Genomic DNA, 13,733 nt, shown 5'->3' on the forward strand with positions numbered 1-13,733 from the left:
TGTTGTGGAGTGACCCGGGGCAAGGCAGGCCAGAAATATTTCTGAGGCATTACCTCTCCTGGGAGAGGCCCACCAGGCTGCGGCCGTCCACACTCAGCAGCTGGTCCCCTGCAGCCAGACGCCCGTCCTACACACACACACGCAGACACACACACACGCAGACACACGGACACGCAGACACACGGACACGCAGACACACGGACACGCAGACACACGGACACGCAGACACACGGACACGCAGACACACGGACACGCAGACACACGGACACGCAGACACACGGACACGCAGAGAAAGAGGGTGAGGGAAGAAGAGACAGGTTGTATAATAGCAGCAGTACACACATTGAAAGTCATTGTTGTGAGTCAGTCTAGATTTTTGATTGGAGTAGATTTATTAGGACACCCATTAGCCAACACCAATAGAGACAGCTGGTCTGACTGAGGTCCAACATATAACAAAAAAAGACATTACAGCCAAAATACTTCACAATTGACATACTAGATTAGGTCGTTCTGAATACAGGATGTAGTCGTTGATCTAAAACACTCACCATGTCAGCCGCGCCTCCCTTCACAACAGACTTGATGTAGATCCCGAGCTTGTCCTGCCCAGCACCCTGGAGGAAGACCGAGGAGAACATTCAGTACACAGGCCAAGGAGACAGACAGAACACTTGGACATAAAGAAGGTCTGGCTGGGACACTTGGCCCCAGTTGTCTATTGTGACACATGCTACTGTGGCACAGCTGCTGATCAGCTGGCCTACTGGACTGGTGAAACATTGTTAACAGCATCACAGACCATTTAGGGTTATAGCACATCACTCAAATCACAGCTACTGTAGCACTGTCTGGAGGCATCTGTCTGCAGTGAACTGACAGCTAAATGAAACTATTCATCTGGAATCTAGAGAGCCTGAGAGCAGGACAACTTAGAATCAATCAGCACTGTTGACAGAAGTATCAACAAAACATGGTAAATAATGACGCTACATGAGACAAGGCCAAACGAGGGTTGACATGATACGTGCCATCTGCTGTTTTGACATGATACGTGTCATCTGCTGTTTTGACATGATACGTGTCATCTGCTGTTTTGACATGATACGTGTCATCTGCTGTTTTGACATGATACGTGTCATCTGCTGTTTTGACATGATACGTGCCATCTGCTGTTTTGACATGATACGTGTCATCTGCTGTTTTGACATGATACGTGTCATCTGCTGTTTTGACATGATACGTGTCATCTGTCATCTGCTGTTTTTGACATGTCATCTGCTGTTTTGACACGTGTCATCTGCTGTTTTGACATGATACGTGCCATCTGCTGTTTTGACATGATACGTGCCATCTGCTGTTTTTTTGTGTCATCTGCTGTTTTGACATGATACGTGTCATCTGCTGTTTTGACATGATACGTGTCATCTGCTGTTTTGACATGATACGTGTCATCTGCTGTTTTGACATGATACGTGTCATCTGTTTTGACTAGCCACTTCAGCAAGTTTAGGTTCCCTTTAAGCGTCATCACATTTGAAAGACCGGGAAACCCTATAATGAGTGGTTCCCCCATCCCTCTGGCCTAACTAAAACTTCAACAAGGCCTCAAATCACCATACCAGTTAATACCGCTTAAATCATTCCACAAACTATTCAAATACAAGAATAGTGTGGGAGAATCCCTGAGCGTAAGCGTTTTAGAAAGAGTGGACTAAAAATTGTATTTTGATGAAAAAGTATTTTCCCATTGCTGATGGCCTGGCCAGAGCCAGCTGTAATATTTAGGGAAGATCAGGTAGAGATCACATTGAGCTGCCTGGGATAGTACTTGTTCTGTTCGGTTTAATATCATTCCATTTCAAAATAACACGAGAGAACAGTTTACATGGAGCTATGGCCCAATAATACCAGACCACTCTAAAAATAGCTTTCACCTGTACAAACATAGCAGGCTAGATAGTAGATACAGACTTTACTCCTACTTTGTAACTCCAGAACTCCACTGAACAATTGCTCTTTAGCCCATTCAAGATCGACAATTCAACATCATGCTTGCCTGAAGGAACCCATGGAACAGCATCAAATTAACTTGACAGAGCACTTGGCCACCAGACACTATTAGTGTTACTGAGAACAAACGGTTCATCTCTGAAGTTGAACATTAACTCCTTCATGAATTCAAGGGAATTAGTACAAGCTTCCGTTATAAAGCAATGAAACTGCTTTACACTGTCACCTGCATCCACATGTAGACCTATAACACACAGTCCTGACCTCTTCTGATGAGCCACCAGTACAGTACAAAACCTTTAGAAACATGTTGGGCTCCCGAGTGGTGCAGCGGTCTAAGGCACTGCATCTCAGTGCTAGAGGTGTCACTACAGACCCTGGTTCGATTGCAGGCTGTGTCACAACCAGCCGTGATTGGGAGTCCCATAGGGCTGCGGATAATTGGCCCAGCATCGTCCAGGTTAGGGTGTGGCCGGGGTAGGCAGTCATTGTAAGCAAGAATTTGTTCTAAACGGACTTGCCTTGTTAAATAAAGGTTAAATAAAAAAATAACATGTTTTTGTGAGAATGTGTGTTGAGAAGCAATGGGAGAGAGAAAACAGAACAGGTGTTTTTCTCTAGACAAACCATAGCATCTTGGAGCGGAGGAATATGACAAGCCAGAGAGACAGCAGCCAGAGGAGAGGGAGATCCCAGCCCTCGTCCTCAACGGTCAACAACACATTCCACTGTGCAGCAGATAGATACCGCCACACAGCATAGCCAGCCTGGTGGTCCTTCTCCTCCACAGCACCAGTTCAACACCTCACCACAACACCAATTTATGCTCCTACTCAAGTGTAGTGACTCACGATAAGACCCTGTATTTACAGTATCAACATTCCAGTCTGAGCACTAATACCTCTTGACGCTGGGCCACGAGTCTTTGGAAGCGACATTAAAGGAGGGGTATGGACCCTTAACAGAGATCAGCAGGGGGCTGTGGGTAGAGACTGACTCCAGCTGGCGGTGCCAATAATATACAAGTCAAACACGAGAACCGGGATTGGACGGCTTTACCAGTAAAAGCCACCCATGTGTGGGCCCCTGGCACGTCTCACGCGAGGGCTGCCGTGGATGCGACACACTGTTGTTTTAATGCTAGTGTGTGGTGATCGGCTGAGAAAGGCTGGTGGTCGACACTAAAGCTACGGGAGAGGTTTGGGCGGTCGCCTGCTGACTTTATTCCTCAAAGTGTTTGATGATCTGTTGTGAAGATCTGCCAAAACAACCACTGAAATATAAACCGTTGAGGAGTCAACTACCACACTCCTTATATGTGATGCTTTACGTTTGAATGCCAACGAAAACAATGTAAAGACAGAGGATCTGAAGACTAAAGAGGGCGAGACAGAGAGAATATGGACAGAGAGAGACCGAGGGGATCTGTGGGTATGGGAGCCCAGAGTAGGGTTCAGCCACAGTAGCGGAGAGGCAGACACAGAATCTGCCTGAGAAAGCCGAGCCATTTACTCTACATTATACCCCCCTCTCCTCCCCACCTTGATGTCCATGTCACTTTATATCTATTGCACCATACAATTGTTCTAATATAGCACAACCACCACCACAGAGCATCAGATAAACAAGAATGAGCCAAGAATATGAAAACCACCAGACCTAAAACCCTTGAATAGAGAGAAGAGTCAACTAAACCAGCAGCAGATACATTGAAGACATCACTATGTTCAGTCTGGCACTGTTGTGGTAGTCACTATGTTCAGTCTGGCACTGTTGTGGTAGTCACTATGTTCAGTCTGGCACTGTTGTGGTAGTCACTATGTTCAGTCTGGCACTGTTGTGGTAGTCACTATGTTCAGTCTGGCACTGTTGTGGTAGTCACTATGTTCAGTCTGGCACTGTTGTGGTAGTCACTATGTTCTGGCACAGTCTATGTTCAGTCTGGCACTGTTGTGGTAGTCACTATGTTCAGTCTGGCACTGTTGTGGTAGTCACTATGTTCAGTCTGGCACTGTTGTGGTAGTCACTATGTTCAGTCTGGCACTGTTGTGGTAGTCACTATGTTCAGTCTGGCACTGTTGTGGTAGTCACTAATCTGTGTCTTATCACCAGTGCTGTCACTTGGTGCTGGGTGACACCTAGAGGGGTGTCACCTAAGCCCAGAGGGGGACATTCCAGAGGGCCTCCCGTCCTCCCCGGGGGACATAATGGTCCCCATCACTTAGGGGGGGAACAGGAGGAAAAGGTGTCCCCTTACCCACATGAGGACTACTGGCCCTCTACCAGGCTGATACAGATTCAGGTTTGTTGTCCTACAAGACAGAAATCTTATCATAGCTCACATTTGGGCAAGTGAGAAACCCAGGCTGTCAGTTTCATCTATACTGCCACGGGGAAGAAACAAACCTGGAAATGTGTGTGTGTGTGTGTGAGATGCAACGCCACATGGGTTGTTGTTACCGACACGACGACGTCATTAAGTCACCAAAAACCCAAATGGTACTTGTGTTCTTTCAGGTGTCCAATCTAAAGCCATAACTAGGTGCTACCTGATCTCCCAAACATGTCAGAGCTTCTGTTACCACAGAAACATGTAGACTAGTAGAGTATGAGTAATGTTCTAGATGAAGGCCTTTTACATCAAGGAGAGATGTGAGGGAAATAGGAGCTCTAACCCAAAGACCGAGAGGGAGGCGGTGTTTCATGGAATCCACAACCCTGTAAGGTAGTAGTCATAGACCGACACAGCAGGAGGGCTAATGTACCCCGCCTCGGCTGCTCAGCCCAAAACACACACACCAAGTTCATAGGCTCAGTTAGCACAGCATGAAACAAAGGTCTATAAAGCCCATTAATACAACTCTGCAGTGCTTTAATGAGAGCTCTAATTGCTACTGTTTTTTAGTATACTGCTGGCTAGTGTAGCAGAATACAGGGTAGTATTACATTTACATTTAAGTCATTTAGCAGACGCTCTTATCCAGAGCGACTTACAAATTGGATTCATACCTGCCTAAAGGTGTTATAATCCCCATTCATCCAACACGTATCTCACCCATGTCACTAAAACCACTTCCTGCGGACCTAAAACACATATAGACCTAACTAGATTTATTCTAGTAAAGGAGAGGAAGTTGACACTAATGGTGGAGTTGACAGAAAGCATGAAAAAGGAGCCCTAGGAGGTCAGACATCATTTAATAGTCTAATAACCAGCTTTATTCAATTATTACATCTGAACTCCTAGAGTGTGTGGCTCTCCATTTCTTTTTCAAATGTTCTACTCCGCCAGCCAGCACCTCGTCTAACCAGGTGTTCTACTCTGCTAGCCAGCACCTCCCCTAACCAGGTGTCCTACTCCGCTAGCCAGCACCTCCCCTAACCAGGTGTCCTACTCCGCTAGCCAGCACCTCCCCTAACCAGGTGTTCTACTCCGCTAGCCAGCACCTCCCCTAACCAGGTGCCAGCTAGCCAGCACCTCCCTAACCAGGTGTCCTACTCCAGGTGTCCTACTCCGCTAGCCAGCACCTCCCCTAACCAGGTGTTCTACTCCGCTAGCCAGCACCTCCCCTAACCAGGTGTTCTACTCCGCTAGCCAGCACCTCATCTAACCAGGTGTCCTACTCCGCTAGCCAGCACCTCATCTAACCAGGTGTTCTACTCTAACCAGGTGTTCTACTCCGCTAGCCAGCACCTCATCCAGGTGTTCTACTCCGCTAGCCAGCACCTACTCCGCTAGCCAGCCTAACCAGGTGTGTAGCCAGCACCTCCCTAACCAGGTGTTCTACTCCGCTAGCCAGCACCTCCCCTAACCAGGTGTTCTACTCCGCTAGCCAGCACCTCCCCTAACCAGGTGTTCTACTCCGCTAGCCAGCACCTCATCTAACCAGGTGTCCTACTCCGCTAGCCAGCACCTCCCCTAACCAGGTGTTCTACTCCGCTAGCCAGCACCTCCCCTAACCAGGTGTTCTACTCCGCAGCCAGCCACTCAGGTGTTCTAACCAGCACCTCCCCTAACCAGGTGTGTTCTAACCAGGTGTTCTACTCCGCTAGCCAGCACCTCATCTAACCAGGTGTTCTACTCCGCTAGCCAGCACCTCATCTAACCAGGTGTTCTACTCCGCTAGCCAGCACCTCCCCTAACCAGGTGTTCTACTCCGCTAGCCCTAACCACTAGCCACCTCCCCTAACCAGGTGTTCTACTTAGCCAGCACCTCTAACCCTAAGCCAGCACCTCATCTAACCAGGTGTTCTACTCCGCTAGCCAGCACCTCATCTAACCAGGTGTCCTACTCCGCTAGCCACCACCTCCCCTAACCTGGTGTTTCTTTCGCCTCCTGACAGAATGAACATGTGTAGCTAGCTACAACACTGTTTTTAATGAACACATTGTCGGAGAAGGGTGTTAAATGTGTCGATTCGCAGTCATGCTGCACGCCTCGCCCGATGCCAAGAGGAGATTTGTGTCTATGTGGACTAAGTGTGGCACACATCACACCTGTGATTGGAGTCAGACAGCTGGGGGGGCTGAATGCCTCAAAGGAGACAATTGCAGAGTATTATATAGCTGTAACATGTCTAGTCAAGTCTCAGCGCATGTGGCTCTAGAACAACACTGTAGACAGCATGTTCAACCTCGGCGCATGTGGCTCCAGAACAACTCTGTAGACAGCATGTTCAACCTCGGCGCATGTGGCTCCAGAACAACTCTGTAGACAGCATGTTCAACCTCGGCGCATGTGGCTCCAGAACAACACTGTAGACAGCATGTTCAACCTCGGCGCATGTGGCTCCAGAACAACACTGTAGACAGCATGTTCAACCTCGGCGCATGTGGCTCCAGAACAACACTGTAGACAGCATGTTCAACCTCGGCGCATGTGGCTCCAGAACAACACTGTAGACAGCATGTTCAACCTCGGCGCATGTGGCTCCAGAACAACACTGTAGACAGCATGTTCAACCTCGGCGCATGTGGCTCCAGAACAACACTGTAGACAGCATGTTCAACCTCGGCGCATGTGGCTCCAGAACAACTCTGTAGACAGCATGTTCAGAGGAAAGATCTATGCCCAAAAACATCTGATTATCATGAACTTAATTTCTATGAAGAAATTTAATAGGGAGCTGCAGTATCACAACACTTTTTGGATGAAGTGCCTCGCTGTCCATTTCAATGTTACGCTTCTGTTAACTTTTTACTCCACAATTGTACTTACTACAAGAGCTGTTTTTCGGACAGACACTGAAGCCTTTGAATGTGTGGACTAACAAGTGACTGAATCACTCTTAAGTAACTGGTCAACAACACAGGGTGAGCAGGGGAAATGACCCTCTCCTTTGTAGTTTGTGATTAGTTTACCAGGTGTTATGACCTGAGGCTGAGCACGCTCACACTGACGTGGTAGGGTCCAGTAAGGACAGAGAGTACTTCATCTCACACACACCTAGCACAGCCGCCACCACACACCTTCACAAAGCTAGCACTGCCCAGAGACACACACACACAAAGCTAGCACTGCCCAGAGACACACACACACACACACAAAGCTAGCACTGCCCAGAGACACACACACACACACACACAAAGCTAGCACTGCCCAGAGACACACACACACACACACACAAAGCTAGCACTGCCCAGAGACACACACACACACACACAAAGCTAGCACTGCCCAGAGACACACACACACACAATTCTAGCACTGCCCAGAGACACACACACACACAAAGCTAGCACTGCCCAGAGACACACACACACACAATTCTAGCACTGCCCAGAGACACACACACACACAGCACTGCCCAGAGACACACACACAATTCTAGCACTGCCCAGAGACACACACACACACAAACTAGCACTGCCCAGAGACACACACACACACAAGCTAGCACTGCCCAGAGACACACACACACAAACACACACACACACACACACACACAAACACACTGCCCACAGACACACACACACACAAAGCTAGCACTGCCCAGACACACACACACACACAAAGCTAGCACTGCCCAGAGACACACACACACAAAGCTAGCACTGCCCAGAGACACACTCACAAAGCTAGCACACACACACACACAAAGCTAGCACTGCCCAGAGACACACACACACACAGCTAGCACTGCCCAGAGACACACACACACCAGCACTGCCCAGACACATATCACACACACAGTTCAACAGTTAATTTATTGTTTTAACCACACACACACACAAAATATAGATCACTTTATCACAATGTGTGCACACACACACACACACACACACACACACACAAAGCTAGCACTGCCCACACACACACACACACACACACACAAAGCTAGCACTGCCCAGAGACACACACACAAAGCTAGCACTGCCCAGAGACACACACACACAGACACACACACACAAAGACACACACACACACACAAAGACACACACACACACACACACACACACACAAAGACACACACACACACACACACACACGCCCAGAGACACACACACACAAAGCTAGCACTGCCCAGAGACACACACACACACACAAAGCTAGCACTGCCCAGAGACACACACACACACACAAAGCTAGCACTGCCCAGAGACACACACACACACACAAAGCTAGCACTGCCCAGAGACACACACACACACACAAAGCTAGCACTGCCCAGAGACACACACACACACACACACACACACAAAGACACACACACACACACAAAGACACACACACACACACAGAGACACACACACACACACAAAGACACACACACACACACAAAGACACACACACACACACACAAAGACACACACACACACACAAAGACACACACACAACTGCCCAGACACAAAGACACACACACACACACACACACACACACACACACACACACACACACACACACACACACACACACACACACACACACACACACACACACACACACACACACACACACACACACACACACACACACACACACACACAGCTAGCACTGCCCAGAGACACACACACACACAGCTAGCACTGCCCAGAGACACACACACACACACACAGCTAGCACTGCCCAGAGACACACACACACACACAAAGCTAGCACTGCCCAGAGACACACACACACAAAGCTAGCACTGCCCAGAGACACACACACACAAAGCTAGCACTGCCCAGAGACACACACACACAAAGCTAGCACTGCCCAGAGACACACACACACACAAAGCTAGCACTGCCCAGAGACACACACACACAAAGCTAGCACTGCCCAGAGACACACACACAAAGCTAGCACTGCCCAGAGACACACACACACAAAGCTAGCACTGCCCAGAGACACACACACACACACACAACAGCTAGCACTGCCCAGAGACACACACACACACACAGCTAGCACTGCCCAGAGACACACACACACACAGCTAGCACTGCCCAGACACACACACACACACAGCTAGCACTGCCCAGAGACACACACACACACACACAGCTAGCAGCTGCACTGCCCAGAGACACACACAGCTAGCACTGCCCAGAGACACACACACACAGCACACAGCTAGCACTGCCCAGAGACACACACACACACACAGCAGCAGCAGCTAGCACTGCCCAGAGACACACACACACACCTAGCAGCTAGCACTGCCCAGAGACACACACACAGCTAGCAGCTAGCACTGCCCAGAGACACACACACAGCTAGCAGCTAGCACTGCCCAGAGACACACACAGCTAGCACTGCCCAGAGACACACACACACACACACAAAGCTAGCACTGCCCAGAGACACACACACACACACACACACACACACACAAAGCTAGCACTGCCCAGAGACACACACACACAAAGCTAGCACTGCCCAGAGACACACACACACAAAGCTAGCACTGCCCAGAGACACACACACACAAAGCTAGCACTGCCCAGAGACACACACACACACAGCTAGCACTGCCCAGAGACACACACACACACAGCTAGCACTGCCCAGAGACACACACACACACAGCTAGCACTGCCCAGAGACACACACACACACAGCTAGCACTGCCCAGAGACACACACACACACAGCTAGCACTGCCCAGAGACACACACACACACACAGCTAGCACTGCCCAGAGACACACACACACACACAGCTAGCACTGCCCAGAGACACAGCTAGCAGCTAGCACTGCCCAGAGACACAGCTAGCAGCTAGCACTGCCCAGAGACACACACAGCTAGCACTGCCCAGAGACACACACAGCTAGCACTGCCCAGAGACACACACAGCTAGCTCTGCCCAGAGACACACACAGCTAGCACTGCCCAGAGACACACACAGCTAGCACTGCCCAGAGACACAGCTAGCAGCACACACACACACACAGACACACACCACACACACACACACACACACACACACAGCTAGCACTGCCCAGAGACACACACAGCTAGCACTGCCCAGAGACACACACACACAGCTAGCACTGCCCAGAGACACACACACACAGCTAGCACTGCCCAGAGACACACACAGCTAGCACTGCCCAGAGACACACACAGCTAGCACTGCCCAGAGACACACACACACACTGGCCAGAGACACACACACACACTGGCCAGAGACACACACACACACTGCCCAGAGACACACACACACAAAGCTAGCACTGCCCAGAGACACACACACACACACACACTGCCCAGAGACACACACACACACACTGCCCAGAGACACACACACACACACTGCCCAGAGACACACACACACACACTGCCCAGAGACACACACACACACACTGCCCAGAGACACACACACACACACTGCCCAGAGACACACACACACTGCCCAGAGACACACACACACACACTGCCCAGACACACACACACACACACACACACCCACACACACACACACACACACACACACACACACACACACACACACACACACACACACACACACACACACACACACACACACACACACAAAGCTAGCACTGCCCAGAGACACACACACACAAACACACTGCCCAGACACACACACACACTGCCCAGAGACACACACACACAAAGCTAGCACTGCCCAGAGACACACACACACACACAGCTAGCACTGCCCAGAGACACACACACACAGAGCACAGACACACACACACACAAAGCTAGCACTGCCCAGAGACACACACACACACACAAAGCTAGCACTGCCCAGAGACACACACACACAAAGCTAGCACTGCCCAGAGACACACACACAAAGTTAGCACTGCCCAGACACACACACACACACACACACAAAGCTAGCACTGCCCAGAAACACACACAAAGCTAGCACTGCCCAGACACTCACACAAAGCTCGCACTGCCCAGACACTCACACAAAGCTAGCACTGCCCAGAAACTCACACAAAGCTAGCACTGCCCAGACACTCACACACAAAGCTAGCACTGCCCAGACACTCACACAAAGCTAGCACTGCCCAGACACTCACACACAAAGCTAGCACTGCCCAGACACTCACACACAAAGCTAGCACTGCCCAGACACTCACACACAAAGCTAGCACTGCCCAGACACTCACACAAAGCTAGCACTGCCCAGACACTCACACAAAGCTAGCACTGCCCAGACACTCACACAAAGCTAGCACTGCCCAGACACTCACACAAAGCTAGCACTACCCAGACACATATCACACCTCACTGTAAACTCAGTTCAACTTCAGTTAATTTATTGTTTTAACCAATTAGAAGAGAGGACGCACTGCCACAAAATATAGATCTGCTTTATCACAATGTGTGCTTTTGCTTTTACAAAATCTAAATTAAGTTTTACTACTTTAATTGAGAACTGTTAAGTTTTTCACAAACTAGCTGACTGCAGAAAAATGTAGATTCAGGAAGGGAGCCCACTAAAGCAGTCCAAATGTATTTTATGTTTACTTTTTTACTTCAGTCAAATGTACTGTGTCACAAACAAACAGCTCTCCCGACCTGCCCTGCAATGAGTCTTCCTGCCCAGGGAATTGCCCTGTAACCCAGATCTGCTTTATAGGAAATTAGAGCAAAGACATCCTGTCACACAACTACTGTCTGTCTGTCCCTTCACACTGAGGCGGCATTCATACTGTGTGTGAGTGTGCATATCTTAAACCAGACTCCTAGAGGACATAAAATCATACCATGATATGCAGTTTCCTGCCTTTGGGTTTAGCACAGGAAAGAACAGTTAATCACACCAAGTCGAGTGCAGTGGACTGGAGTCCTGAGGAAGTTTACTATAATACACACACAAGTCAATTTGTCCACAGCTCTTTGGTATTTAAGCTGAGCTCCATAGTGAGACGTGAACAGCTCCATCCATCCATACACATTATTTCAGGCTACGCAACATCATTTGACTGGAGAAAGAAGGAGAAAGGAACTAGCAGCATAATATCATCTCACAAAACAGACTTATTTTTCTCTCTCATCTCTGTTCTTATCTTTATTTCTCAAGATGGAACATTCCGTCTGTGATGACAGCGAATTAAGCAGAGAGAATGTGTCCTTGAATCTGATAAGAAGTGTGTCAGACAGTGCGATCGTCACACTGGGCACACTATGCAACTCCAGATGAACAGGATACAGACACACTTAGGCACCACACTAATCTGACGTCTTGACATCTGCCTGCGGTCTAAATAATTCCAGTACGCTTCCCTCTGTTGTGTGTGTGTGTGTGTGTGTGTGTGTAGGGCTTGCTTGGTTTAGTGGAGACCACACAGATCGGTGTCTTCGCCCCTCTGTCTGAGGTGTGCGATGGTTAAAGGAGGCTGCTAGGCTCTTCATGTGGTTTTCTATTAAACAGGCTCTTCAGTCTTGACAGAGGCAGATGGGGCTCTGGCGTAGAACGGGGGAATTGGGATATTTCCCTGGAGAGTACAATCCATCTCTCGCTCATTCCTCATTTGCTATTCAAGTCTTTCATTTTGTTGTTTAATAACTTCTGCCTCTGTCTGACAGTCTGTCTAAAAGCTGCAAGGCTGTAGACAAGGACACACGCACGGCAGGCTCACTGATCTAATGAAGTCATAAAAACAGTAGTTCACAGAGCGGTGGGAACGAGGGACCATTCGGGGGCTAACTCAAGCCAGATGTGCTCTATGTCAGTCTGATAAGAACCACGCCCAACATGGTCAAATGCACGCGCTCACACTCACACTCACAAATCATTGGAACCAACGCTCCACAGATTGAAGAGGGACAATTATGGAGAGGGAGACTAGATGTCTGGTCCTCTGGACACACTACTAACCGCATGGAGAGGAGAATACCTAGAGAACAGTATGATTAAACCTCTAGCAGCTTTTCCTTCCATTCCGCCAACACTACGTGGTGGTCATATATCTGTTGCCTTAAATTAGACACTCCCTCTCTCAGTACCTGCTCCTAATCCCGGCAGTTGCAGTCAAACATGGAATGAGTGCTGTCACAAATGTGAGCATCCACCCCAATCCTAACTGACAGTATGAGGCAGTTCTATATGGGCAAATGAGAGTGCTGTCAAATTATACTAGGCGCCAGGATTCAAAGTGGCAAACTGTCTCGACACGAGCATGGCTCCCATAGAGGTTAGATGATTAGATCTTTGGTTAGGGAGGCAACAAGGCCAAGTGTTAAATTGCCAGTGATAATGTGTGCGTCACCGTGTACAACTTCACCCCAAACAACGTGCGATTGA

The 13,733-nt window shown here is 49.0% G+C and overlaps 1 protein-coding gene across 1 annotated transcript in view; it reads right to left on the reverse strand.

Moving 5' to 3' along the window:
* The window catches only part of LOC123990738 (afadin-like), a 128,253-nt gene that overhangs the window by 14,970 nt on the left and 99,550 nt on the right, over positions 1-13,733 (reverse strand). The window contains exons 23-24 of the mRNA XM_046291559.1: positions 552-617; positions 54-127 (exon numbers count right to left, since the gene is read on the reverse strand). Of these exons, the coding sequence (XP_046147515.1) occupies positions 54-127; positions 552-617 (140 nt within the window). The remainder of the gene's footprint in view (positions 1-53; positions 128-551; positions 618-13,733) is intronic.

Source organism: Oncorhynchus gorbuscha, linkage group LG12 (assembly GCF_021184085.1).
Source record: "Oncorhynchus gorbuscha isolate QuinsamMale2020 ecotype Even-year linkage group LG12, OgorEven_v1.0, whole genome shotgun sequence".
NCBI classification, from domain to species: Eukaryota; Metazoa; Chordata; class Actinopteri; order Salmoniformes; family Salmonidae; genus Oncorhynchus; species Oncorhynchus gorbuscha.